The sequence below is a fragment of the Dromaius novaehollandiae genome, chromosome 11 (genome assembly GCF_036370855.1).
Source record: "Dromaius novaehollandiae isolate bDroNov1 chromosome 11, bDroNov1.hap1, whole genome shotgun sequence".
NCBI lineage: Eukaryota > Metazoa > Chordata > Aves > Casuariiformes > Dromaiidae > Dromaius > Dromaius novaehollandiae.
Window position 1 is genome coordinate 2,684,208 of NC_088108.1, and position 25,980 is coordinate 2,710,187.

Sequence of the window (25,980 nt, forward strand, 5' to 3'; positions counted from 1 at the left end):
GTTGGAGGAGGAGTGTGGGGGCCCTGGGCATTGGCAGCACAGGTGACCTGTCCCCCCTCCTCCTCCTCCCCAGTCCTCCCCTGCTCCCGTGCTGCCTCCGTGACAGCCAGGCTGCCCCGTGCCTCAGTTTTCCCATCCGGGAAGTGACGTGCAGGCTGGGCACCAAGTGCCGGGAATAGGGGGGGACAAGGTAGGCTGAGGTCCCCCTCGAGCTGGGGCCGTGCCCAGGGGACGCAGCGGTGCCAGGCTTGCCCTGCGTGTTGCCCAGCCTCCCCCGCGCGCTGCGCCGGGGCCCCGAGCCCTCCCGCCCGGCTGGGCAGCCCTGGTTACTCATTCGGGCAAGGGCGCCCGGGGCAGCGGGCGAAACGCGGGGAAAGTCCAGGTGGAGGCAGGAGCCGGCGGCGTGGGGAGGGGGGTGGCAGGGCCGGGCGCTTGAGCAGCGGGGTGGCTGCCCGGTGCAGGCAGCGGATGTGCCCGCGCCGCCCGCGTCCATGGCAAGCAGGGCGCATCCTGCACCCGGCGGTCACCGCGTGGCGCCTGGCGGACGTCTCAGCCCTGCGCGAGCTCTGCTGTGGCTGCCGTGGGTGCAGGATTGGCACCGGGCTTGGGCCGAAGGCTGCTCCCTTTGCAAGCCTGTGCCCGCCGCGGTCATGGCCAAGGGATGCGCTGGGACGATGGGCTGTGCTGGCATCCGCAGCTGCACCCGGGACCTATCATGCCCTGATGCCACGGGGATGGGCAGCAACAAGCCCTCAACGTCGGCTGTGACCAGAGCTGGCCAGGGGCTGCCGAGTGAAAGCCCAGGAATCATTCCTGCACAGGCACTGAGCATCCCCAGAAGCTCCTCCGAAACCCCGTTTGGGGGGCTGACGCTTGCGCCCCTGGCCAGAGCCAGCTGCCAAGCTGGGGGTGCCGGGGGGCAGCTGGGGGTTTGCCGGGGGGCGGAGGGGAGCTTTCCAGGCACGGCTGTTTAGCCTGGGAAGGAGATGAGTAAGAGCGCTGGGCCGCAGGCAGGAAGGGGTGGAGCAGGGCTCCCGGGCTCTCTTTGGGAAGCAGCCGCTGATTCACCCGCCTGGCCTGGAGCAACCATCCTCCTCCTCCTCCTCCTCGCTGCCACTTCCTTCCCCTGCCTCCCTTATCCCCAAGGGCCGCGGTTCCCGCGGGCAGGGCACGGCGCAGCCCCCGCCGCCGGCGAAAAGCCGCACGTCCCGGGGCACCAGGCCGCCCTGCGGGGATGGGAACGGGGACGTGGGGACACAGCACTGCGGGAGCCGGGCCAGGCCGCTTCCCCGCCGCCCCACGGACCCCAGACCGGGGTGGGAGCCGCAGTGGGGCAGGCCAGACGGGACCCGACAGCAGGGCTCGGGGTGCCGGTGTGGGTGCTCCGGGGCACCCCGCTGCCCCGGGGAGCTCCGGCTGCCGTCGCCTCACCACGGCGCAGGGGACCGGCCACCGGTGAGAGCCGGAGCCCCAAACTGAACCGGCCTCGGCGAACCGGGCCGGGCCGAGCCGGGCGGAGCGGGGCCGGGCCGCCCCCCGGGCCGCGCCGGGGCGGCGCCGGTGCCGGCCTGGGTCCGCCCCGCTCGGCCGCGCCCCGCCCCGCCGCGGCGCCCGGCCGGGGGGTGTCATTTCCTCCGCGGGGCCGAGCGGCCGGGCCGGCGGCGATGGGGCGCTAGCGGCCATGGAGCGGGCCGCGGGCCGGCCCGGCGCCGGGCGGGACGTGCTCGTGGAGCTGCAGGGCGGCGCGCCCTGGGGCTTCACGCTGCGCGGCGGGCTGGAGCACGGCGAGCCCCTCATCGTCTCCAAGGTAGGGCGGCCGCCGGGGCAGCCTGCAGGGGCACCCTCCGCCGGGCCGCCCCCCCCCCGACGGGGCGCCCTCCCTCTTTGTTCGGCGAGGCGGGGGGGCCGGAGGGGCCGCGGCCGGCCCGGGGGGGCATCGGCGCCGGCCCCCCCGTCGGGGGGTGCCTGAGTTGGGGGGCATCGGCGCTGGACCCCCTCCCCGTCGGGGGTGCCTGGGTTGGGGGGCATCGGCGCCGGCCCCCCCTCCCCGTCGGGGTTGCCTGGGTTGGGAGGCATCAGCGCCGGCCTCCCACGCTTCTTGGTTCCTCCCCGGCACGGGGACCCTCTCGTTTCGGAGGCTGGGACCCTCGGCCCGTTGCGGGGCCTGGGGCGGGCAAGGTGGCCCCCACCATCCCAGCTTGCCCCCAGCGGGCTCTGGCAGCGAGGCTGCTGCCGAGGTGCCTGGCCGCAGGTCCTGCTCCCCCCTGCACCCCGGCGCCTCGCAGCATGCCCGCCGGGGCGCCGCAGGGGTCCGGCTGCCCGTCCAGCGAGGGGCACCTGACAGCCTGGCGGGGCCGGCCTCGGCACGGGCCGAGAGGTGCTGGGCGTCTCGGTGACACGGTGCCCCCCGACTTTGCCGGGCCGCCCCGCTCTGGTCACCACCGGCGTGGGAGCAGCCTCGCTGCGGGGAGCTGGCAGGAGGAAACAGCCCCGGTGCATCCGTCGGGCCAGGCGCGGGCCTTTGGGGCTCGGGAGCTGGGTTCGTCTCGGTGCCGGCCGAAGGGAGGAGCTGGGCCCGGACGCCTGGGTCCCTTCCGCCGCGAGGGCCGGGGTGGGGCCCAGTGGCCGGGTGCCTGGGGACAGCAGTGCCCTCCGCCAGGCGACCCCCACACGCCCGTCGGGCAGCACCGGCTGGGACGACCCACCCCGGTGACCCCGTCGGGGCGGTGGTGGGGGTGCCCGGGTGCCCGGCCGCCCCGGCCGGGGGGAAGGCGGCTCGCGGGGGCCAGGCACCATTTCTCTGCCTTCCCGCTAGCCCAAAGCTGCTCTGGGCTAGCCGCTGCCCTGGGCTCCCCCAGCCGCCACGGCCCCCGGGCCCCGCTGCTGCCGGCCCCCCCGGCGGCGGGGCGATTCTTGCGGAGCCTGGGCGGGCGCCGGGCTGGGGGGTGCCGGGCCCCCCGCGCTGCCTCGCCGGGGCCGCTCGGGCCGCGTGTGCCTGCGCAGACAAAGGGGGTTTGTTCGAGCGCTCGGTGCAGCCGGGGCACAGTCCCCCCGGGGCGGGCGGCCCCGCGCAGGGGCGTGCGTGCTGGCACGCGTGGGGAGGGGGCAGCCCCTCGCCCGCAGCCGGGCCGGGGGGGAAGCGCCGGGCCCTGCGCCGGAAAGACGTTGGGGGGGGGCGTCCCGACACTCGGAGAGCGAGCTCGGCTTTGCTTCGGCTGCGGCGCCATCCTCCAAGCGGGGCGCCATCCTCCAAGCGGAGCCCCATGGCGGGGCAGGCGCCTCGGCGTGCTCCCCGGGGCCTGGCGCGGCACGGGGGGGAGCTTTGCCCCACAGCGGGGTGGGCACGGCTCGAGCGCCGGCGAAGCTGTCCCGTCCCCTCCATGGAAGACCCCCCCTGCGCAGGCAGCTAGTCCTGCTGGCCTGCCGATGCCCGCTCTGCCCGCTGCTGGTGCCTGGAGCAGGAGGCTGGTGTGCCCGCTGGCAGCCACGTGTGCTCAGCCCTGCCCTTGGCACTGCCACGGATCGGGGGGGGAAAGGACAGAGATAGGGCAGTAGCTGAGGTTGAGTCCCGTTGTTCTGCTCCCCCTGTGCCCCGGCAGCATGATATGTGGCTTGGCCAGATGCCTATGGGAATCCCACGGAAAGGGGTATGGCAGTACCACCAATAGGGCCCAGTGTGAACGCCGAGGGGCGGCGTTGGGGGCAAGGCCCCAGAGCAGGGCTAGCCAGGCGAGGCCCAGCAGGCAGCGAGGCTTGACTGCCAGGGCTGAGTTCATCGGTGGCGGAGGCAGAACAAGGAGCTGTTTGTGCCAGATTTAGTTCCTGGCCGGAGATGCCAGCGCTGCGCTCTGCCCGCCTGTCGCAGCGCGCGCAGCGTCCCAGACGTGGCAGCGGCCCCGGTTGCGCCCTGCCGCCGCACACCGCGTCGACTTGGCCCCGGTACCGTGCCGGGGGATATTGGGGCCGGTGGCTCGGCAGTGAGCTGGCCTGGCATGGCGGGGGTTAAAGTCGAGCGCTCCAGCCGGCCCTGGCGCCCCTGGGCAGGACGCGGCTCCCCGTCCCTGGGCATGCGGCATGCGGCTCCGGCCGCGCAGGGCACCCGGCCCGTGCCGGCGGGCACGCCAGGCTCTGCGCCCCCACGGTCGCCACGGCACTGCTGGGAGGTTTGGGGGGCTGGCGCGGGATACTGCTGTCCCTGCCCGTGCCGGGAGAGGCGGGTGCGTGCCGGGCGCCACGGGCGCTGCGGGCAGAGCTCGTTTCTCCACTGGGCGGCCAGCACCGGGGTAGCCTAAAGGCGAGGCGATTGCAGGAGTCCTGGCACAGGTCCCGGCTGGATTGGCACGTCGGGGCCTGGGGGTCCTGGGCACTGCCCCCCATGGACGCACACCTTGGGGGCTGCCGCAGGTGGTGCCAGCCCCCGGGGTGCCGGATGCACGCGTGCCCGTGTCAAGCCCCAGGAACAGGCTGCCTGTCCTCCCACGCTCCCTCCCTGGGGCGGCCCCCGTGCCAGGGCCGCCGGCGGCTGCACCTACCTGGCAGCCTCTGCCGGGCCGCGGAGGGCCCCGGGCGTGTGGCGTGGCGGCCTCCTCGCCGCCCTGCTGAGCCGGCGCTCGCAACGCCCGCTCGCCCGTGCTGCGCACCCGGGGCTGTGCCGGCGGTGCCCGGGGGGGCTCGGCGTGCCGCCCGGGGGCTGGCACCCGCGCCTGACAAAGGGCCCTTGTGCTGCCCGCGCCGGCGGGGGAATCTGCTGGGAAGGGACATTTTTCTTCTTCCCCCAATGTCCTGTAGTTGCTCAGAAATTCATGTGACCGGGCTGGGGAGGGGAGCCCGGCGCGGCGCAGCGCGGCAGCTAGCAGCCAGCCTGCCGGAGCGGGGTGAGCCGGCCCGCGGGGGCACCTCGGCGCAGGGGGGCTTTTGGGTGTTGCACAGGCTCTGGGGCACGCGGGACCTCAGCTCCTGCTGCCGCGATGGGAAAAGCGTTGGGGTAACAGGGTGTTTTGGGGGGGCCAGGATGGGGGCACCACGCCAGCAAGCGTGCCAACATGCTGGGGGCGGCGGTGGGGGACGTTTCCCACCCTGGGGGTGCCCTCCCCGAGGCTGTGCCCCCCCCGCTGACGCCCGTCTCCGTCACCCAGGTGGAGGATGGCGGCAAGGCGGCCCTGTCCGGCAAGCTGCAGCCGGGCGACGAGCTGGTGAACATCAGCGGCACCCCGCTGTACGGCTCGCGCCAGGAGGCCCTCATCCTCATCAAGGGCTCCTACCGCACCCTGAAGATGATCGTCCGCAGGTCGGCAGCGCCCGGGGCCGTGGGGGTGCCAGGGGGGGCATCGCCCAGCACGGGCACGGCTGGCGCGAGCTGCGTCGAGGTGCCCGCCGTGCCCGTCTCCGGCTTGGAGGTGCCCTAGGCACCGTGGCCAGGGGCCGTTTGCAACCGGCTGCCCGTCCCCCCCCAAGCCGGAGCCGTGTCGGGGGGCTGCCCACGGGCCCGTCCCCCTCGCGACGCTGGGGCGTTATCTCCGGGCTCGTTTGCTCCTCTCCCTTCCTGCCGCCTCCCGGCGCCCGCCCCTGCGCCGGCCGCTCCGGGAAGGAAGGGGAGGCAGGGCTGCTCTCCGCGGCCCCCCCCGCCGCCGTCCCAGCTGCCCGGCTTCACTCCTGCGGCCACCGCGGGGCTGATCACCGGCTCCCGTGCCCGGGCAGCCGCTGCCGGGGCACAGAGGGGCTGGGGCAGTTCGGGGCGGCAGAGGGGCTCGCGCCACTGGTGGCTGGCCGGATTCGGCCTCATCCATGGTGAGTTTGGGGGCCCCAGGGCAGGGAGGAACCGCTGCGCCCCCAGGCCCCCCCCCAAGCTGTGCCTGTTCTTCCTGCCCCGCAAGGACCTGGCATCTCCTCCCTGGCATCCTCCGCCCCTGCTTGGCAGATGCCGAGGCTGGGGATGGCGCCGCTTCAGATTCGGGGGGGCGGCATTTGCCCACGCGTTCGGGGCTGGACGCCACTGCCTGGGCGCGTGGGGGGACGAGGGTCCCACGAGCCTGGGGGCTGCCTGGTGGGCTCTGGGCTTTTTAGCCCCCAGGCAGAAGGAGCCCCCGGATGGACCACCTGGTCCCTAGTCCCCATGTGCACCAAAGGCCCCCCTGCGTCTGCCCGCCGAGGCATGAGGAGCTGGGTCGAGCCTGTGGTGGGGACGTGGAGGTGTCTCCAAGGTGCCGTTGGAGGGCTTCTCTGCTCCGAGGCCACCCTTGCCGGGCTGGGTCGCCCTCTGGAGTGATGCCACCAAAGGTGTGGCCGCGGGGGAATGGTGCGGGCACGCGGAGCTGGGAGAGGAGACCACAAAGCCCTGCAGGACCCCCAGCATGTAATGCCGTGCTGGAGACCAACCCTGCTGCCCGCTTGCCCCGTTGTGCCGTGCTCCCAGGTGCAAGAAGCTGGCGGTGCCCGTGGATGCGGTCGCATCCCATGGCTCCAGCAGCTGGAGCTCTGGGGGGGGCTCGAGTTTGTGCTGGGCCGCAGGAGAAGCGAGTGGAGGTAGTGGCCAGTAGGGCTCCTTGTATGGCCCGGCACGCTATGCCCCGTGGCCCCCTGCCCGCTGTGTCACCGCCCGGGCGAAGGTTGTCCCCCTGGGGCTGAGCCGGGGCTATGTTTAGCCTGGTCCCTTGTTGAAGCTGGCACCGAGGACGCTTTAGGAAGAGGCTCAGGCCTCCCCTTCCCACGGTTCTCCTGGCGCCCAGGCGGTGCCGCGCCGTCCCCTCGCCTGGGCCAGGGGATGCCAGCGCGGCTGGGAGCAGGCGGGGAGCCCCGGCGGAGTGGGGCAAGCGCTGGAGCGGGCCGGCGGGGCGCCCCCGCCTCCCCCCCGGAGCCGGGCACTCTTGGAGCGAGACCCTCCTCTTCCCCGCCATCGCCCCTCGGGCGGGTGCTGGCCTGGGGGGGACAGGAAGCCCTGTAGGAAGTGACTTCAGCCCCGGTTCCTCGGCCCGGCTTCCTCCCCATTCTTGTCCTCTCCCGTTGTTGCTCTTGGCAGGAGGAACGTGCCCGTTCTCCGGCCCCATTCCTGGCACGTGGCCAAGCTCTCCGAGCCGCGTCCCGACGCCCCTGCCATGCACTGCCCCGCCGACACCTTCAGCCTCTCCTGGCCCTCGGGATGTGATGTCAGGTGAGCCCGTGGGGCGGCTGCAGGCCATGGGAAGGCGAGGGGGTGCCCACTCGGCCTGTTGCGGTGGGGTGGGGAGCGTGGGGCAGAGGGGGTGGTTTGCACTGAGGTCCTTTGCTTGCTCGCTCCTTGCCGGTGCCCCACGCCGCTGGTGGGCATTGCCCTGGTATGTTGCTGTGCCTGGCTGCGTCGTGGGGAGCAGGCCAGGGTGCGAAGGCGGCGATGCCCGACGGGCCTGGCGTGGGGTGGGGGGTTGGTGCGGGGGCCACGGCCCCGCTAACGCTGGCGCCCCGCGGCCAGCAGCGAGCTGTCGCTGCAGTGGAACCCGCTGTCGCGGCACTGCAGCACGGACAAGAGCAGCTCCATCGGGAGCATGGAGAGCCTGGACCAACCCAGCCAGGCCTACTACGAAGGGAACCCCTCGCCCGTTGACCAGGGCCTCTACCACAACAAGCGGGACTCGGCCTACAGCTCCTTCTCCGCCAGCTCCAACACCTCCGACTGTGCCCTCTCCCTCCGTCCCGAGGAGACGTCCTCCACCGACTCCATCCTCCAGGGCCTGGCCCCCTGCAAGCACCCAGACGGGCGCTACCTCCAGACGGGCGCCGAGTCGCCGGGCCGCGCCGGCCGGCAGCCTGAGCCGTGCCCGCGTGACGGCAGCCCGGCGGGAGCCTGGCGGGGACCCGCGCCGCCCCAGCCGCCCGTGAGGAGAGACAGCCTGCGGGCATCCCCGGGTGGCGGCGCGGAGCGGCGCCGGGCCTCCGTGCCGGCTGACTCCCTGCAGAGCAAGTGCAGGTGGATCTCCGACACCTTCCTGTGCCAGCGCGACAAGGACCTGCAGGGCTCCTGCGGGCAGATGCCGGGGCCGTATCCCGGGCCCGCGAAGGACCGTCTCTCCTCCGAGCAGTATTACATGCTGAGTTCCCACCCGGAGCGGGGCCTGGCCAGCACCGAGCAGCTCCCGGGGGACAGCGTGGAGCACGTGTGTGGGGACCGGCCATACGAGGACGGCGGCGGGCACCCTGTGGAGATGGCGGCTGACGGCCCATCGCTGGCTCCCCTGAGCTGCCCCGCGCCGCACCGGCACAGCGCCCCAGAGCAGCTGCTGGCCTCGCAGCTGCGCTGCCTGCACGTGGGCAGCAGCGGGCGAGCGTCGCCAGCCTCACCGGCCCGCGACACCCAACGCTGGACCCTGTCGCCGCTGCACGCGGAGCACCGGCTGGAGGGCGGCCCCGCGCCGGGCACCAGCAACACCGAGGCCCCCGAGGGCTGTGCTGCAGACCCCCCGCACTGCCAGGAGCTGTACCGTCGCCTGCCGCCCTACCGCTGCTGCCCAGAGCCGCTGAGGGCCTGCGGGCATGGCAGCGAGCCAGCCGCCGGTGGCCTGACGCCGGCTCGCAGCATGGAGACGCTGGCGGAGGAGGAGGGCAAGGAGGGCCGGGCGGGGGGCCGGCGAGCGGGTGCCCCCCCGCACCGCTCGGCTCAGATGCGCCGCCGCAGCGACCGCTTTGCCACCAACCTGCGCAACGAGATCCAGCGCCGGAAAGCCCAGCTGCAGAAGGGCCGGGGCTCGGCGGTGCTGCCGCGCGGTGAGGAGCCCGTGGAGGAAGCGGACGAGGCCGCCGAGCCTGGCGCCCCCGGCTGTGCCCAGCGCCCCAGCCCCGCGCCCGGCGAGGACGGCAGGCTTCCCGTGGGCGAGCGAGCCGCCGCCGCCACCCCCGAGCCGCCGCCTGTGCCCAAGGGGTCGCCCGAGAGGCGGCGGGCGGCGCCGGCGGGCGGGGGGCGCTGGCGCTGGTCTCCCGAGCGCAAGCTGCGGCCGCAGCGCTCTCCGAGCCCCCAGGAGCCTGAGGGCTACAGCGAGGGGCGGGAGGCTCCGGGCTCGCCGCCGCGGGCCACCGATGAGGCCGTGCTGCTGCCCTTCGCCGACCGCCGCCGGTTCTTTGAAGAGAGCAGCCGGCCCCTGCCTGCCCGGCACGTCCAGCCCGGCGCCTACCGGCCCAAGGCGGGCGAGCCCGAGGCCTTCCGGCCCCTGGGCCCCGAGCGCCATGACCCCCGGCGCCTCTCCCTCGACCGGTCCTACGGGCCGCCCTCGCCCGCCCGCCCTGGCTCTGCCGGCCCCTACGCCGAGTGCTACCGCGAGCAGCCCGCCTACTACAAGCCGCTGGTGCGGCACGGGGCGTTCGAGTACCTGCGGGCCTTCCCCTATGGCTGCGGGGGCCCGGGCCCCGTGCTGCGCGAGCCCTGCCGCTGCTGCCCCGGCGAGCTGTGCCCCGCACTGCTGCCCCGCGGCTACCGCTGCCCACCACCCGCCTGGGCGCGCTGCTCCGACTGCTGCTGCCCGGCGGCCCGCGGCGACGCCTGGCCGCCCCGGCAAGCCTTCGCGCCGGTGAGTGAGCCATCGCCCCGGCGCGGGCCCCGTGGGCGCCCTCCCTCTGGGCTGCCGCACCGGCGGTCTCCTGCCCCCGACCAGCCGGGCCGGACGCTGGAGGGAGGGCAGATCCGGCCGCTCACGCTCCCTTTTGATTCCCCCCGCCTAGGAATTTCCTCTGGACGAGTGGGAGCCCCCGGCCATAAACAGGAAAACCAGCCAGGCCGCGAGGTAAGCGCCGGCGCGGGGGGGCTGCCGGGGGGGCACGTGCCGCCCGGCGGGAGGCCTCCCGGGCACCGCACCGAGGGGAGCGGGACGGATCTGGTGGCCACGGTCGGTGATGGCGCCGGGGCGCCGTGCGTCCCCTTGCCTCCGCAGCGAGCTCTCCCGCTATGCGCCGAGCTTCCTGCCGTTCGGCCCCTGCTTAGAGACCGCCGAGCAGGAGTGGCCGCCGTGCTACAGGGCTGCCTCCACGCACGACCTCTCGTGGGACGGCGACCGGCCTGCCCGCTCCCCCGAGAGCCCCCCGGAGCCCCCGCAGCGCCCGCTGCGGGGCAGAGCCTTCTCCGAGAGCCACCTCAACCTGCAGCCCCCTAGCCCCCGGGGCAGGGATGGCCGGGAGCTTCCCCGCGCCAAGCCAGAGCCCGCCGGCCCGCCCAAGAAGAAGGGCCCGCCGCCGCCCCGGCCTCCGCCCCCCAACTGGGAGAAGTACAGGCCACGCCGGGCATCCCACCACCAGGTTTTCCAGACGGATAGCCCCGGGCGCGGGGCGGCGGCGGCGCTGGAGCAGCCGCGGGCACCATCGCGCAGCATCGCCGAGGCGGTGTGGGAGCGCTCCCGGAGCCTCCCTGCCGAGCAGGCGGGCCGGCCCCGTGGGCAGGCCGCCGACGCCTGGCCCCCGCCTGAGCACCCCGGCGCCCGCCCCTGCGGCCCCAGCGCGCTCCGGAGGACGCCGGAGCCCGAGTTTTGCAGGCAAGTCGCGCCAACCGCGGGGCGGAGCGAGGCCACGGCGCCGGGCACCGGTGGGGGAGCCACGGGGACCCGCCAGCACCCCTGACGTGGCCGCCCTGCTGGGCTTGGGTCCGCAGGTCCGATGAGGCTGGCGGAGAGCGGGCGAAGGCGAGAGTCCCCTGGGAGAAGGAGGAGCAGCCCCAAGGGATCGGCCAGAGCCAGGAGCGGGGCTGGGCCAGCCCCCATGGTGCGGGTGAGTGTCACCCGCCTGCCCAGAGCCCCGGGGCCGCGCTGGCCGGGGCCACCCCCCACATCAGGCCTTTCTTCTCTCTCCGTAGCCCCCGAGGTGCCGGAGGCGAGCCCAGAGGCGCCGGAGGGAGCGGGCCGGCCCCAGCCCCGCCGCACGGACTCGGAGGAGCTGATGTGGGACGTGGCGGGCAGGGACCGCTCCCTCGCCGGCGTCCTCGTGCCGCCGGCCGGCCTGGTCACCGCCGCCGAGCTCATGGGCGAGCTGTTCGCTGGCGGCGAGCGGCAGGCCTGGAAGGAGCGCTTCCAGCAGGACTGGCGCCTGGAGGCCGCCACGCAGGAGAGGTAGGGCTGGCGCGGCGCTCGGCCCCCCGCCGCGGGCCGCCGGGGCGGGCAGAGGCCCGGCAGCGTCGGGAGCGCGCGGCCCCGCTTTGCACCGCGCCGCCCCCGCGCTCCACCAGCCAGGCTGTCCTCCCCGCAGGCCGGAGCTGGAGCCCTCCTCGCCGCCCCCCGGCGGGGCCACCAGCCCCCCCTCCTACTCCGCCTATTACAACACATCGGCGGGCAAAGCCGAGCTGCTCAACAAGATGAAGGAGCTGCCGGAGGTGGCGGAGGGCAGCTCGGAGGACGACGAGGTGGATCATGAGCTGGTGGAGAAGAAGGTAAAGCGGGCGCTGCTGGACTTGGGATACAAGATAAGACTTGGGGTGGGGGGGCACAGCACCCGGCCGCCCTCGCTCCTCTGTGCACCTTGCTCCTTGCTCCCTGCACCTTCCCGGCGTGGGGATGGGCCCAGGCGTCCGGGGGGCCTCCTGACCCCTTTGCTCCCGCAGATGCAGCTGATGGAGAGCCTGAGCCGGAAGCTGTCGGTGCTGCAGGAGGCGCAGCGGGGGCTGCAGGAGGACATCAGTGCCAACGGGGCGCTGGGGGAGGACGTGGCGGCCCGCCTGCAGGCCCTCTGCACGCCCGGCGAGTTCGACAAGTACCGCCTCTTTGTGGGCGACCTGGACAAGGTGGTGAACCTGCTGCTGTCCCTCTCGGGGCGCCTGGCCCGCGTGGAGAACGCCCTCAACAGCCTGGGGCCGCGCGCCTCCGCCGAGGACAAGGTGGGCGTGCGCCGGGGCTGGGGAGCACCCGGGGGGACGGGTGGGCATTGGGGTGGCCCAGGGGGCCGGTGCCAGGCCTCCAACACCACCCGTCTCGCCCGCAGCTGGCCCTGCGGGAGAAGAAGCGGCAGCTGGCGGCGCAGCTGGAGGACGCCAAGGAGCTGAAGGAGCACGTGGGGCGGCGGGAGAAAGCAGTTGGCGCCATGGTGGCACGGTACCTGCGCGACGAGCACCTCCAGGACTACCAGCACTTCGTCAAGATGAAGTCGGCCCTCATCACCGAGCAGAGGGAGCTGGAGGAGAAGATCAAACTGGGCCAGGAGCAGCTCCGCTGCCTCCGGGAGAGTCTGGGCCAGGCCCCCGTGGGCTGTTAGCCCCGTGCCCAGGCCGCCCAGCCTCCCTGTGCCCCGGGCAGCGCTCCCGGCTCACCAGCACCTCGTAGCGGCGAGGAGCCCCCGCGGGCACCTCTCTGCCCCCCAAACGGGGGTTGTGCCTGGCTGGCAGCCGGGCCAGCCCCAGTAGAGCCAGAGGGTTCCCGGGGCCGCGGCACGGGGAGCTGCCCTACCAAAGTGGATCCAGCCCCTTGCTGGCTCTCTCTGTGTCTGTCTGTCTGTCCATCCCCTGCAGATTATTTATTTTTCTACTTTGCCAAGCAGGGGAGGGGGCACCGGGACTTAAGCCCAGCTGTGGGCACCGGCAGGGGAGGGGACTTGGTGCCCCGGAGCAGTCCCGCGCAAGGAGCATCTGTCGGCCCAGATGCTGAAGGGACAGATCCTGCACCCTGGTTTGCCTCTGCCCCCCTCCCTGGCTGCATCCCCCCCTCCTTTTCCACCTGGTGCCACACTATGTGCCTTAAAACCCAGTGATGCTGCGGGGTGTCACCACGCAGTGCCTGCAAGGGTTAAACCGTCCTCTCCCTCTGTCCGGTCAGTCTGTCCAGCTCTGGCTCTGTCCATCTGCCCGGCCGGAGCGGGAGGAATGTGCTGGGGACCTGCCCCAGCCCCTCGGCCCCCAGCGTCCTCTTCCTCTCCATTGTGTCAGGAACAATGGCTCTGGCCAGTGGGCGCTTAACCCGCTCGCCGCCGGCCCGCGGCGGGCACAGTGCCCAGGGCTCGCTGGGGGGGGTTGGCCCAACTGAGGTATCTGGGGCATGGCAGCCCCCGTCCCCTCCAGAGAGGACGCAGCGATGGGTGCCCCTGGGGGGACGCTGTGCCCTGCCACGGCGTGGGGCTGTGGGCAGCGCTGCCACGGGCGGTGTTGGCACGGGGTCCTCCCGGCCCGACAGCAACACCCCCCTGCGAAGACCAAAGAGGGCTCATGCCCCCCCTTCTCTCCCCATGCCCCTTCCTGCCCTGGCATCCAAAAATAGCACTTAAACCTCACCCTGGGCCTCACTTGTGACCCAGAACCGGCACCTGCGGGGGGAGAGGGTGCTGAGCCCCCCAGCTCCCCTCCGGCCCGTCGGACGCTGCCCCCGATGCCTGCCCAGCTCTGGCTGTTGTGTGCTGCCTGGCAGGAGCTGCTCCCACCCCTGTGTCCCTCATCTCCGCTGCCACCCGTGCCCGCACAGCACCGGTGCTAGGACCAAAGAGTGCCCACACATGGGTGGACCCCCCCCCGACGAGCACCCAGCAGGGTCCAGGTGCGCAGGAGGGCTGCGCGGCGCTGCCGCCGGGCACCGAGCAGCAGGGGTGCTCGCCGGAAGGGAGCGTGCCGGTGCCAGCGCCGGGGCCGGTGCTGCTTGCCAGCTCGTGCCGCGTGCCGCCGCGCTTCTCGCACACTAAAAAAGGAGCAGTGGTTGCTGCGCAGCCAGCCGAGCCGTGTCGTGTGGTTTGTCGCTGCGTGTCGCCAGGCTGGTTTGGGGCGGGGGACGGTGCCTGGGCCCGTGCCGGGTGCACCCAGAGGGGACGTCCCGCACAGCGGCGCCGTGGCATCGCTGGCTCCCGCGACACCCGGGGGGTGTGTTAAGCCGGGGTGCGTGGCTGCACCGGGTACCGATACCAGCCGGGAGCCTTAGGCCAAGTTTGGGGTGGCACCGGCGAGGGGGTGCCCCCGCGACCCACGGGCCGCACGGTGCGGTGGCACATGCATGACGCCGCCAGAGCCACCAGGGAGCCGCGGTGCAAGGTGGCTGCTGGCCGCTGGATGGCACCAGCACACGCGTGTGAGCACATGCGCCCAGGTGAGCACACGCAGGGGGTGTGCGCACGCACACGTGGGGGGATGTGTGCACATGCTTGTGAGCACACGCACAGGTGGGTGGGCCCGTGGGTGGCTGCAGGTACGCGCAATGCACACGTGGCCCGTGCGAGCTGGCACGGGCGCCCGGGGGCGTGCATGCACGTGCCCACACCTGGCTGGATGCATGCAAGAGTGCGTGGGCGCACGCCCCCGTGAGCATGTGCACACGCATGTGTGCAGGTGCATGCGTGGCTTGGAAGCACGCACGCGTGTGAGCGCGTGGCCACATGGGTGAATGTACGCACACAAGCAAGCACACGTTGACCTCAGTGAAGACGTGAAGACCTGGGTGAAGATCTCAAGATGCGCACGGGTGAACTCCCGCACGTGCGGGTGCACATGTGAGCGTGTGGACGCGCACGTCTGCATGAGCATGCGCATACCAGTGAGCACAGGTATACGTGGGTGAGCACATACACACGTGTGGGGCTGGGCCCCATGGCGAGTCTGGGACCTGCTTGCCCCTCCGTGGTGTCCTTGCGGCTGCCAGGTGGGATCACAGACCCCAGGGCGGCACCACCACGCTGCCGGGCACCCTGGCCCTCGGCGCCTGGGCTGGATGGGGCCACATTAGCCTGCGCGGTTGCGTTTGGGCCCGGGGTGGGGGATCCCTGCAGGGGGAGCTGCAGCCCCGCAGACTGGTCTCACCACCTGCGTGCCCAGATCTCCTGGGCTCCCACAAGTGCAGGCAGAGGTGGGACACGCTACAGCCGCCTCTGGCCCTGGTGTCTCCCTGTCACCACAATCTCACCACCTTACAGACCTCCATCTCCTCCTCGTCCCCTGGTCTTGAGGACACCAGGACTCAGCAGGGCGGTGGGGTGGTACGAGGCGGGTCACGATGCTCCAGCGAGGACCAACACCCTGGGAAAACGTGGAGCCCCAAAACTCCCCAGCCAGGGCCGAACCCACTCCCGCCCTCCCCAGCTTTTTGCAGCCTGAACGGCAAAGCAGCGAGCGAGGTGCGGCCGTGGCCCCGGGGGGCTGGCGGGGGCCGCCGGGCGGGCGGGCGGGCGGGGGCGCGTGGGCGCGCGGCCCCTCGTGCGTGCCCGGGCGGGCGGCGCGGCGGCCCCGCCGGAGCAGGCTGGGGCTTGCGGCGCGCAGGGGCAGGGCCGCGGCCGCCCGCAGCGGCGCAGCCCGCCGAGCCTCGCTGCCGCTGCCGCGCCGGGAGGGCTCGGGGCGGCGGCGGCCGCCGGGCCCGGCCGGGAAGGAAGAGCCTCCGTGCACAGGCGGCGGCAGCGGCTCCGTGCTGCAAGGTGTGTGTGTGTGTGTGTGTGTGTGTGTGTGTGTGTGTGTGTGTGTGCGGGGGAGGCGGCGGCGGGGGGGGCCCTGCTCCTCCGCCCTCCCTTCGCCTCGCTCCTCTCACTTTAAGATGCGCGGCGGCGATGCAGCTCGCGGAGCGACCGATCCCAAAGGTTGGAGGTGGCGGTGATGGGCGGGGGCGGGGGGACGTGGGGGGCGCCGACCCGAGCGGGGGATGAGCAGGCAGCGCTGCGGCGCTCGCTTTCCCCAGAGGGGAAAAAAAAAAAAAAAAAAGCCGCTTGTTGCTGCGCGGGGAGAGGGCAGCGCGGCGGCCGGGGCTGCCCGGGATGCCGAGGAGGGGGGCGGGGGGATAGGGCTGGGGGCGCCCCCCCCCCGGCGCCGCGCAGCCCCGCGGCGGGCAGCGGCGCACACGCGCGCTGCGGGAGCCCGGCGAGCGGCCGCGGCGGGCGGAGGCGGCCGCGCAGCCCCCCCCCCCCCCGGCGCAGCCCCCCCCACGCAGGTGAGTGCCCCCCACCCCCGCTTGGGGGGGCGCCGCGCTGCGCTTTGGGGCTGCGGCTCCCCAGCGTGCCGCCCCCCCTCGCCCCCCAGCCCTGCCGCCCCCGCCGCCCCCCCTTCCCGCAGCCACCTGTTGGGGCCCCCCCGCCGCCGGGCCGCTGCCCGCTCCGCTGCAGAGCTGCTCCCGTCGCTTCCTGGCCGCCCGAGCGAGATGCGGCGCAGCAGGCGGCTGCTGCTGCTTTTCACGGAGAAACCTCCCCCCTTCCTCACCCCCCTCCCCCCCCCGCCACACGCTCCCTGCAGGGCACCCAGGGGTGGGGGCTGGCGCTGGGCTGGGGGGGGCGGGGGGGATGCTCCAACGCCAGGGCGAGGGGTGGCTGCTGCCCGCAGCACAGAGCGAGGCTCACGGCGGCACCCGCTGCGCGGGGAGGGCAGGGGGAGCCAAGGGAAAGAGTTCGGGCACCGAAAATTAGGAAAGGAAGAAAAAGTTGGTGAGGGACCCCCAACCCTCCCCGAGTGACTTTCCGGGGTGAGGAAGAGCTGTCTCCCCCCCCCGGTTTCCAGCCGGCCCCGCCGCAGCAGTGCTGCGGGTGGGAGGCCGCATCCCCCATTTTGGGGCTCTGCCTGGCTCCCCCAGGGCCGTCGCAGGACACAGTGGAGCCCTGAGCTGAGCCGGTGGCCAAGATGGCTGAGAAACTGGTCGCCGGAGACCTGTTCCTGAGGAAGACCCGGGAGTCGGTGTCGTCGCTGGACTCGGACAAGCTGGCGCCCCTCTCGCCGGAGGCGGGGGGAGAGGAGTCGTCCGACAGCGACGGGGAGCAGGAGGACAGCTCCCACAAGCTCATCCGCAAGGTGTCCACCTCCGGGCAGATGAGGAGCAAGGTCAGGGCCGCGGCGGGCTCCAGCTGATGTGGGGGGGCCGCGGGCTCCGCCGAGGGCAGGCGCTGCCTGCGCGCTGCTTGCAACCCCAGCGACCCCAGTTTTAGGGAACGGGGGCTCTCCCAGGCCCCCCCTCTACCTCGCCTGGGTCCCCCCCTCTGAGGGCTCCCTGGCGTTGCGATATTTGGCTTAGCAATGGGCTGCGCTTCATCCCTGCCTGGGCAAAGCGGGGTTTCCAGGAAGGCTCTGCCCCCCCCCGAGACAGTCCCAGCATGAAATTTAGGCTCCATGGCTCGGCCGGGCGGGACAGGGCACTGCGGGGAGGGAGACCCGCATGCCGGCAGGACGGCGGCGCTCCATGGGTCGTTGCGGCGCCGTGGGCCCCTGGGATCGGCTCCCCGGCGGCAGGCGCCACACGTTGCGAGGCCCGGTGGCAGCTCGTAAGGAGGAAGCTGATTTGGTAGGACCTACAAAAATGTGGGGTGCCAGCCCCACTGCGCAAGCAGAAACAGGTGGGCCTGTGTGCCCCGCGTGGGGTGGCGCGTGGGGGTGGCACGCTCCCGCCCGGCGCCGTGGGGTTTCCCTGCTCGGCAGGAGCTGTTTGTGGGGAAGGTGGTGGCGGGGGCTCTTGCCGAGTCCCCCTGGATGCCGGGGTCCCTGTGGCTGCACGAGGACTGTGCCTCGGTTTCCCCACCTCTGCAGCAGGGCGGGCATCTCCTCCGCCTCCCCCAGGTAGTCAGCGCGAGTTAAATAAGCTAAATAAGGGAAATAGAGAAGGAGTCAGGCAGGGAGAGGTTGCGTCTGTGGGTGAGGACGGCCTCCCCGCTTGGGCAGGTGTTGGCGGAGGGGGTGAAGCAAGGGGGGGCCTGCGGTGCCCTGACTGTGCTGTGCCTGGCTGGTCGGGCCGCGGCTTTGCTGTGCCGCAGGTTCGCCGCGCCGGGGCTTTGCCGTGCCGCGGCGCATAGGGAATCGCATGGAGGGGGGGATTTTCTCCAAAGCGGTGAGCGAGAAAAGCAGGCAGAGGATATTTCCGCTGTGACACCCCCGGGCCGGCCCGCCGCCCCCTGCTCCCTCCGCTCCGGGGGCTGAGCTGGCCTTGCCTGCAGGTGCAGCGGCAGGAGCGATGCTGCAGCGGGGCGGTGGGCCCGTGGGGCGCGCGAGGATGCTCCGGTGCCCCAGCCCGGCAGCTGGGCTCGCCGGCCCGTCAATCGCCCCACGGCTGCCCGCCCGGTGCCGACGATTAGCCATGCAGGAGGCGATGCCGCGCGGCGGGCCGGGGGAGGCAGGCGGCGTGATGGATGGGCGGGCAGAAAGGACGCCGCTGGGTTAATGGCCCGCGGAGCTGGCAGAGAGGAACCGCGGGGACAAGGCGGAGGCGAGCCCCAAGCGGGGCTGCCGCGGGGCTGTGGGGGGGTTCGGGCAGCGCCGTGGGATGCGGGATGCTGGAGGGGGCTGTTGTGGCACCCCGAGAGCAAGATGTGCCGGTCTTTGCTGAATCCTGCCCCATCGCTGCTGCCCTGACCCGGCGCTGCCCCACGTGCCGGGCATGTCACCCTGTCCCCCCCCCCGCCCCGCGCAGGTGGCTCCAGCTGGCCCATGCCGTCCTCCCTGGATCTCGCCGTCAAGCATCGCTCCTGCTGTCTCTTCCCACCTCTGGCTTTGCTTTCTCCAGGCTGTAATTGCCGGGGCGCCTCACGGGGCGTTTTGCGCGGAGGCGGCGGGGACGTTGTGCTCCATGCCGACGGCCCCCGCAGGGCTGAACGGCCCCGCGGTGGAGGGGGGCTGCCTGCCACCCCCTCCTGCTCGCCGCTGGCTGGGGGCTGCTGTGGCCTTGTGCCGGTGGGGGGGTGTCTTGGGCTCCTGATGCGCCGCATTTGGGGGGGGGGCAGTGCGGGGGGGGGGGGGATGCTCTGCTGCATCCGGGCACTCGGCCACCCTGGACCACTCGGAGCAGGGATGGAGTTGGCCTTGGAGACATGCCAGGCTGTGATGCCCCAGGCCGGCAGTGGAGATGGGGCACAGGGGGACAGCGTGGGGCTCGCAGGGATGCAAGGGAGACTCCCCCATTCCCTCCTGCTTTTTAGGAGGATGGGGCAGCTGCCTGGCTCCAAGACTGGCTATCTCCTGGCCGGGGAGCGCAACCTTCCTGCGCGGGCTGGGCGCTGGCTCAGCCCCCGTCCACTCTTGGGCGAGCCACTGTGCTTCCGCGGGGCCGGGGTCCCTTTCCACGGCTGCGGTGGGGAAGGGCTGGATCCCGGCCAAGGGAAAAAGAAAGCAAGGCAGCACCCGCGGGGCCAGGCCTGGAAACCTCCTTCCTAAAGCGGGAAGGCGGCACGTGCTTGTCTGCCAGGGACCCGGCGGGCAGGTGTGGAGGGCCGGCGGAGGGCGGCAGCTCCATTTGCAGCCCCCGGCTGCCTGCAGAGCCGCATTGGGGCCGTCGCCCACGGCAGGGCTTCCTGCGGGGTAGCCTCGGCGATGCGGAGGCGCCCAGTTCCTCGCTGCTGCGGGGACTGCACTGAGATGAGAACTGAAGTGTCGCCGCCTGAAAGCCAGGCTGCAGGAGGCCGCTTGGTTCTGGCAGCTTCTGGCAGCTGCCTGCTCCTGCCAGCTCTCACCCGGGCCAGGTGCTGCAGCCCTCACGTGTGGCCCGGGGACGTGCCCGGGACCGAGGAGGGGGCCTTTTCCCCGGGGGTGGTGGATGCTGCCTGGCAGCTCTGCAGTGGGCAGCCCCACGTGTGGCCAGCTGCGAGTCCCTGATCCTGCAGGGTTGAATGCAGTGTTGCAGTGACAGTCCTGCCAGAGCCCCTGCATGCTTTGGGGGTCCCCTGCATGCTTTGGGATCCCCTGTGCACTTTGGGATTGCATGCACGCTTTGGGGTCCCCTGCGTGCTTTGGGGGTCCCCTGCGTGCTTTAGGCTTACTGATGTGCTTTGGGATCCCCTGCCTAGGAGAAGGCAGCCTTGGCCGGGGGGCTCTGTGCCATGACGCTGTATGTTCCCAGCTCCCTCGGGGCATTCGCTTGGGCCAGGGAAGGGCTCTACGGGGCAAGCCTTGAGTTTTGGGGCAGCGCGTACCCCTTTGGCACAGCCGGGACACAAGGTGGGACAGAGGGCAGCACCATGGGGACCGAGCGGCAGCCAGTGCATAGGACACCTCTGCCACCGCGGGGTTGGCAGTAAATAGCGGGGGGACCCCAGTGGTGCCGACCCAGTGAGCCAACGGCGCAGCAGCGATCTACTGTGCATGGTGTCAGGGAGCGCAGCGGCCAGCTGGCCCTCGGCACCCATCTACGTGCCTGGCGGCGCTGCTGTCCTCCTGCCGGCGCTCCCGGCCCCGCGGCATGTGGCCTGCCAAGGACCAGCGAGCCGGGCCGTCGGCTCCCGGCGGTGAAGCATCCCTGGCCCCAGACGTGCTCCCAGGCACAGCAGGGGAGGCCGAGCTCACTCTTGTTAATCAGGGCTTGCCGAGCTCGTGTCTGGGGTGTAAAGATAGCCACGGTGACACCAGCCGGATGTTTGTGAGGTTTCTCAAACGCGCTGCCCTCTCGCCGCTCACATTTTCCATTATGCAAGCACAACTGCCTCAACTGTGAATAGCTGGGCAGGGCAGGAGCGCTCAGCGTGTGCCCCTGCACGCGTGTGTGCGTGGTGGTGCTGCCCGCCTGCTCCAGGACATCCCCTGGAAGGGGCTCGGGGCAGATCCAGGCCCAGCCTGGGAAACGCAAGCTCGTTCCTAGAAAGCTGGGGGGATTTTCCTGGGAGCAAAGCCACCGCTTCCCTCATCCTTGGCATCCCTGTTAATTGCTTAGCCCATTTTGGTGCCTTTCAAACCTCTGGCCTGGGGGATATCACGTGGCAGGCAGTTCCACTGCTTAATGGCACGTGTCAGGACGAGTGTTTTGTGGGGGCATCTAAACCTCCAGGTTTAGGGCTCCTCCAACCACCGAGGAAAGGGAGCGGAGTCCCTGGAACTGCAGCCTTTTGAGCTCTCCCCCTGCCCCCAGTGCTTCGCAGGAGGACAGCACCGGTGCATTTGAGCCTGCCGGGCTGTCACTGCCTGGGGACTCTGTGCCTCCCGGACGCCTGGGTCCCGGAAGAGCTCTGTTGTACCACAGGCACGATAAGGTTTCCAAATGACTCCAGCCCGCGGGCGCCCAGCATGTGCAGTGGCCCCGCTGCAGCTGGGCTGGTTGCATGGCTGCGAGTGCTTATCCCACTGTCCTGGAGGCAGCGCTCTCAGCGGACGTCTGGGGACCCGTGCGGTTGGCAGGGGGGCAGCGGTTATGACCTGACCAAATCCTGGCGCGTGTCCAGCGTGTGCCCGCTGCGTCCAGCGGGCTGGCGGATTCAGAGCGGGGTGACTGCAAGGACTGAGGCAGGGATGGTGCTCATGTGATGCAGGTTAGTGCGTTGACCAGTGTTTGGGCTCCTCTTCTCCTCCTTGGGCAAGGCATTGTGTCAGCGTGGGGCTGGGCAGAGCCTTGCAGAAGTGTAACCGGGCTGTGACCCAGCACGGTGCCCGTGAGCTGTCCATGCTGGCATTCCCCAAGAACTTGGCCTTCTCCAGCAGCTCCTTTTCTTGCAAGCCAGCACCCCGTGGAAAAGCCTTGCCGTCCTAGTTGTAAGCCCGGCCTTACAAGTTGTTGCGCGAGGGGCCCTTCCCCAGGGCGTGCAGGCAGCGGAGCTGGGGGAGTGGGGGATTTGAACTGGCATCTTGGGGCTCTGCCTTGGGGCCAGAAGAGCTGAACTTGGGGTTGGCACCCTCACCTGGAAGAGGCCCCCAGCTGGGATGCAGCCCTGGAGGGATGGGAGCATCTCGCAGGGTGCAGCCGGGGGCACACGGCCGACCCATGGGCACGACGGCCGGGGGCACCGGGGACCGGCCCAGCCCCGCGCAGCCGAGCGGGATGTGCTGGTGGTGGCCGGCCGACCGCCTGGCGCTATTTTTAGCTGCATCCCCTCCACAGCGCTGGTGCTGCTCGCTCTTCGCCTGTGCTGACTGTGGGTGAGTCAGAAGCGGCAGTTTCTCATCAGATCCCAGATAGTTTTGTTCTTGACTTCACCCCAGCGCCCTCCATCCCCAGGGCTGCTCAGCGCCCAGTGCGTCCCCCGCCGTGCAGGAGGCCGAGCGGCCCCGCCGAGCCCCCCGGGCTGCAAAGACCACGCGTGGCTCCTGAGACCCCTGCTTTGCGCCCAGCTGGGACCACCCCGCGCCCGTCGAGGCTGCCCTGCCTGTCGCCACAGAGCTCAGCCCCAGTGGTGGTGAAGGGCTGGATTTACCCCCCCCCCCGGAGGTCAGTGCACCAGGGAGAACAGCATTGCACCGGGAGAAGTGGGGTCGCAGCAAACTCCCCGCAGGGCGGATGCGGCCCCGTGGGTGGGCGTGCGAGCCCTCCGCGGTGGCGGCGAGCGGAGCGTCCCTTGCCGGGGACGCGGTGAGACAGAGGTTCACCGCCCCCGCGCTCGGGGCCGCGCTCCGGGAAGGCGAGCTATTTATAGAAAGCAGGGCAGGCGAGCAACCGCCGCGCAGCCGGCGTGTGCCGGGCAAGGCCTCCGCTGGCGCGTGCCCGCCAGGGCTGGAGTGCCGGCCACCAGCTCCCGGCGTGGGCATCGCTCCTGCGGCGGAGGGATGGGAGCTGCTGCGTGGCAGCGGCCGGCTCTGCAGCTTCGCCTGCGGGACCTGGGTGCCAGCTGCGGACGCGGCACTGCGGGACGGGGCGTTCGCCACCGGTGCAGCGATGCTGGGTGCTTTTGTGCTGGCAAGCATTTGCTGGGGGTGACTGGAGAGCCCTCAAGCCGTGCCGCAGCGCGCGGAGGAGGCTGCAGAGCCAGGGGGCTGCGGAGCTCGAAGGAGCTCGAAGGAGCAGCACTGATGACTCGAGCGCTGGCGGGGGTGGGCTGAAGTGGCGCCTGACCTAAGCATCTCTGCAGCCCCATGGCCGTGTGTGTGGAGGGCTATGGAGGAGGAGGAGGAAGAAGGGTGCTGGTGCACATTGTCCCTGTGTCCCATAGGTGCCTCCTCACGTGGCACTTGCTGCGACGCCAGGGGTGCCAGGCGTGATCTTAGCTGGGGATTTGCACCCCTGTCTCAGGGGAGCAGCAGGCAGGGAGGGCCCGATGGCGAGCAGGAGGAGGAGTATGGCTGCGTTGGCCCAGTGCATGCAGCCAGAGCTAGCGCTTTGCCCCGGCAGCGCTGGGGTGGCCAGGCCAGACCCGTTGGTGAGCATCTCTAGGCAGTGTGGTTCATGGCACGGCGTGCCGGGCTGGGCCGGCATCTCCCAGCCCTGAGCCTGCTCACATTGCTGATCCGGCTTGAAACTAACCCCGCTTAAAAAGGGAGGTGTTCGACATGGAGGGGCGGGAGTGACCCACGAGCTGGAGGGTAAATAATAGCTGCTTTCTAGGCAGAACCTTGTTCCCAAGGCTTCCCGCGGTGAGCCCAGAGCCGCCACTGGTGCCGTGGGGCAGGCGGCGGGGGGCCGGGTTGGCTTGTGCCACGTGTGGGCAATGCCCCTGGGTGCTCGCTGCCCCACCGCTCACCCGGAGCCGGGGCGCTCGCCCTCCCCACCCCTTTCCTGTGTGCAGAGGGGAAACGGCGGGCTTGTTCGCTTCTGCCCGCTGCGGCGCAACTTCCCATCGTGCGGCTGTGCTGCAGCGGGCCGTGGGAGGGGGGTGCCGCGTGGTGCCCTCCCGCGTCGCCCCCTCTCCCCGCCGTGCTGTGCTGCCTGGTGGCCCCGCGCGGGCAGAGCTGCCTGCGGGGCCACGCGGCCCTGCTTGGGGGCTGCAGCGTGCTGCGCTCTGGGCAGGAGCGGTGCCACCCGGGCCGCCCCTGCTGCCGCTGGCGTCCCAAACAGGGCCCCAAAGTCACCGCTCGCCTTGGGGCTGGCCCAGGACTGTGTCCTGCGGGACGGAGGCGGCGTCTTTTGGATAGATGTGGGGACAGGGATGGGGGCCGTGTGGGGGGCTGTGTCGAGACAGCACAGCTCACCTGCTGCACGGGCAGCCCGGCTCCGCACCACCCAGCTGCTCCCACGGCCCGAAGCTAAAGCACCCGGCGAAGCAGACGCCGAGCCTGGCCTCGCCGTGCTGCTGGAAGGGCATTACGGCGGTGCCGGTAGGGAAATGGGAAAACAACGTGCTAATGAACTCGTGCTGCTAATGAACTCGCAGTCGCAGGTTCTGGGGTTTGCTGGGTTGCTGCTGGCGCCTGCAAAGCTCCTGGGAGCACAGCGCAACCGCTCCCCGCAGCCCCAGGAGAAGGGAAACACTGGTGGGGCCGGGGAGGGAGCGGAGAAGGCCACAGGTTTCTGGGAGCAAGGCGAGCAGGGAGATGCCCATTGCTACCGTGCCTGGGACGCTCAGGCCTCCTGGATGAGGGACGCTTTGTGCCCAGGAGCGCAGTGGCAGCTCAGCTCAGCTTGGCTTGTCCCCAGCGCTGGCACCTGCCCGGCCTGGGGAGGACGTTGATTGCAATAAAGCCACAAACCCCTGATGTGTCAGGGTGACATGTGTGATGGTGCCAGGACAGTGGGCTGGGATCCCGGCCGGGTCAGGACCTTTTGGTGTGCCGGGGCCCCCCTCCAGCAGCAGCACTGGCACCGTGGGCGAAGTGCCCACCGAGTGCAGCCCGTCTCACCTGCGGGACCACCTTGGGCGTGGGTAGCCGGTGGCAGGGACCCTGCCGGGAGCCTCAGCCTGGGTATTTCAGGGCCTCCTGCCCTGATCTGGGGTCTGCCCTAGTCCTCGTGTCAGGCTCCGTGGTGGGTACAGGGTTGTCGCTGGTGGTAGAGCAGTCGCTGGCAAACGTCCCTGCAGCTGGCTCTCATGGCACCCGGAGCAGGGAAGAGCTGATGCCACCCAAGCTCATGTGCAAGGACTTGTCATGCAGTTGGAGGGACCTGGTGCCTTCTGGGTGATTAGGGAACCTGCAGATGCCTCCTCAGAGTAGGCCCCATTCCCTAGGCCAGGCCTATGCAGCGGGGGGCGGGGGGAAACATGCGCCTTTATTTTTCTTTTTGGTTTTATATTTCCTGGCAAAATGAATTTTAAGGTGGAAAAAAAAAATGCCAGCTCCAAGTGCTTTGTGTGAAATGTGTCACTTGTGTCACGGGAGTGTTCGAAACTTTCCCGGCACTGCTTGGAACTGAAACTGCTAAAACGTCACCCCGGAGTCGCTGTGCGCTGAACGGGATGTGGAGCAGGGGGTCTCCCAAGGAGGAGTGCTGTGGCTCCTTGCGGCACACGCAGCAGTGTGGAGGTTGGGAGCTGCGATCAGGGCTGGGGTTAGCAAGGTCCTTTTGGGTGCAAAGAGAAAACTGCTCCTACATGATTTCTGCAGCCCTGAAGCTCTGGGACTCTGTGTACCCGAAGGATTTAGCCCACGTCTGGCTGTGCCCTGCATAGCCAGCATCGCACAGCCACTGAAATTTGCTACCCGCCTCTGTAATGTCCAAGGAAACGGGTACAAGAGTTTCCACATGGGCTTGGGAGGATACTGAGCACATCCACATTCCCGGCATGGGGATGCCCTTGCGCCGGACATGTTTGTGCAGGCAGCCAAAATCTTCCCGGTCTCGTGGTGGATCTTGGAATGGGCTTTGCCTTTGCAGGCTCTGTCCCTTGGCCTGCTCGCAGCCTGCTCCGTGGCCCTGCTGCTCTGAACCAAATCCCGCAGTGAAGCTGCGTCCAGCCCAGGGCTGGTGCAGTGCTGGTGTCCACATCGCTGTCCCTGAGGCTGCCAGGGCTGAATGACACGGGGACAGGGCTGTGCCAGGAGAGCACAGTGCGCTGTGGCATGCTGCCAGGGTCCGGGCAATGCCTGCTTGCTTCATCGCCGCTGGCTGCCAGGAGAGTCACTGTCACGGCCGCAGCTGCGCCCTGGGAACGCTGCATCCCTCGGCCCCCTCACAGCGAGAGGACGCCGGCTTGCGGGGCGCCTTCTGCTCCCGTGCAGCTGAGCGCCCTCTGAGTTAGATGAGGGCGCAGCGCAAGATGCCAGGCTGCGGAGCTGGAGCCTGCCAGCCAGTATCCTGCCAGCCGCGTGGTCCTGGAGCCAGGCAGGAGCTGAGCGCCTGCGCCAAGCCCCGCTGCAGCGCTGGCTCCAGACCCTGCTGTGCTAGCCCAGAGCCGCTGCCATGAACCCTCCGCATCCCTCTGCTCCCCTCCGTCATGGGCCCTCTGCATTCCCTCACGCCTCACCCACACATGCTGTTTGTCCTTAGTGGCACAAACCAGTGATTGCAACAAATGGAGTTGCAAAAATGATTGCAAAAAAGATTGCAAAAATGG

At 70.9% G+C, this 25,980-nt stretch overlaps 2 protein-coding genes across 8 annotated transcripts in view; both read left to right on the forward strand.

Moving 5' to 3' along the window:
- Positions 1-1,573: 1,573 nt before the first annotated feature.
- On the forward strand, positions 1,574-13,627 carry SHROOM4 (shroom family member 4). 3 transcript variants are annotated; one of them, XM_064518015.1, is made up of 11 exons: positions 1,574-1,807; positions 5,136-5,287; positions 7,016-7,147; positions 7,490-9,530; positions 9,682-9,743; positions 9,891-10,484; positions 10,601-10,716; positions 10,802-11,054; positions 11,191-11,371; positions 11,543-11,815; positions 11,920-13,627. In XM_064518015.1, exons 1-11 carry the CDS (start codon positions 1,682-1,684, stop codon positions 12,187-12,189), a joined length of 4,200 nt encoding a protein of 1,399 aa, XP_064374085.1. In that variant the 5' UTR covers positions 1,574-1,681; the 3' UTR covers positions 12,190-13,627. The 3 variants fall into 3 exon arrangements, with proteins under 3 accessions (XP_064374085.1, XP_064374083.1, XP_064374084.1); XM_064518013.1 differs by having other exon boundaries at positions 1,575-1,807; positions 7,445-9,530; XM_064518014.1 differs by having other exon boundaries at positions 1,575-1,807; positions 7,448-9,530.
- Positions 13,628-15,222: 1,595 nt separating this feature from the next.
- DGKK (diacylglycerol kinase kappa) overlaps positions 15,223-25,980 on the forward strand; it is a 30,004-nt gene continuing 19,246 nt past the window's right edge. For 3 of the 5 annotated variants that reach the window (XM_064518016.1, XM_064518018.1, XM_064518020.1), the window contains exons 1-2: positions 15,224-15,312; positions 16,452-16,696. In XM_064518016.1, coding sequence (XP_064374086.1) covers positions 16,499-16,696 — 198 coding nt within the window. In that variant the 5' untranslated portion in view covers positions 15,224-15,312; positions 16,452-16,498. Of the gene's footprint in view, positions 15,313-15,388; positions 15,472-16,451; positions 16,697-25,980 lie in introns of those variants that run through there. The other 2 variants (XM_064518019.1, XM_064518017.1) reach the window with 2 other exon arrangements.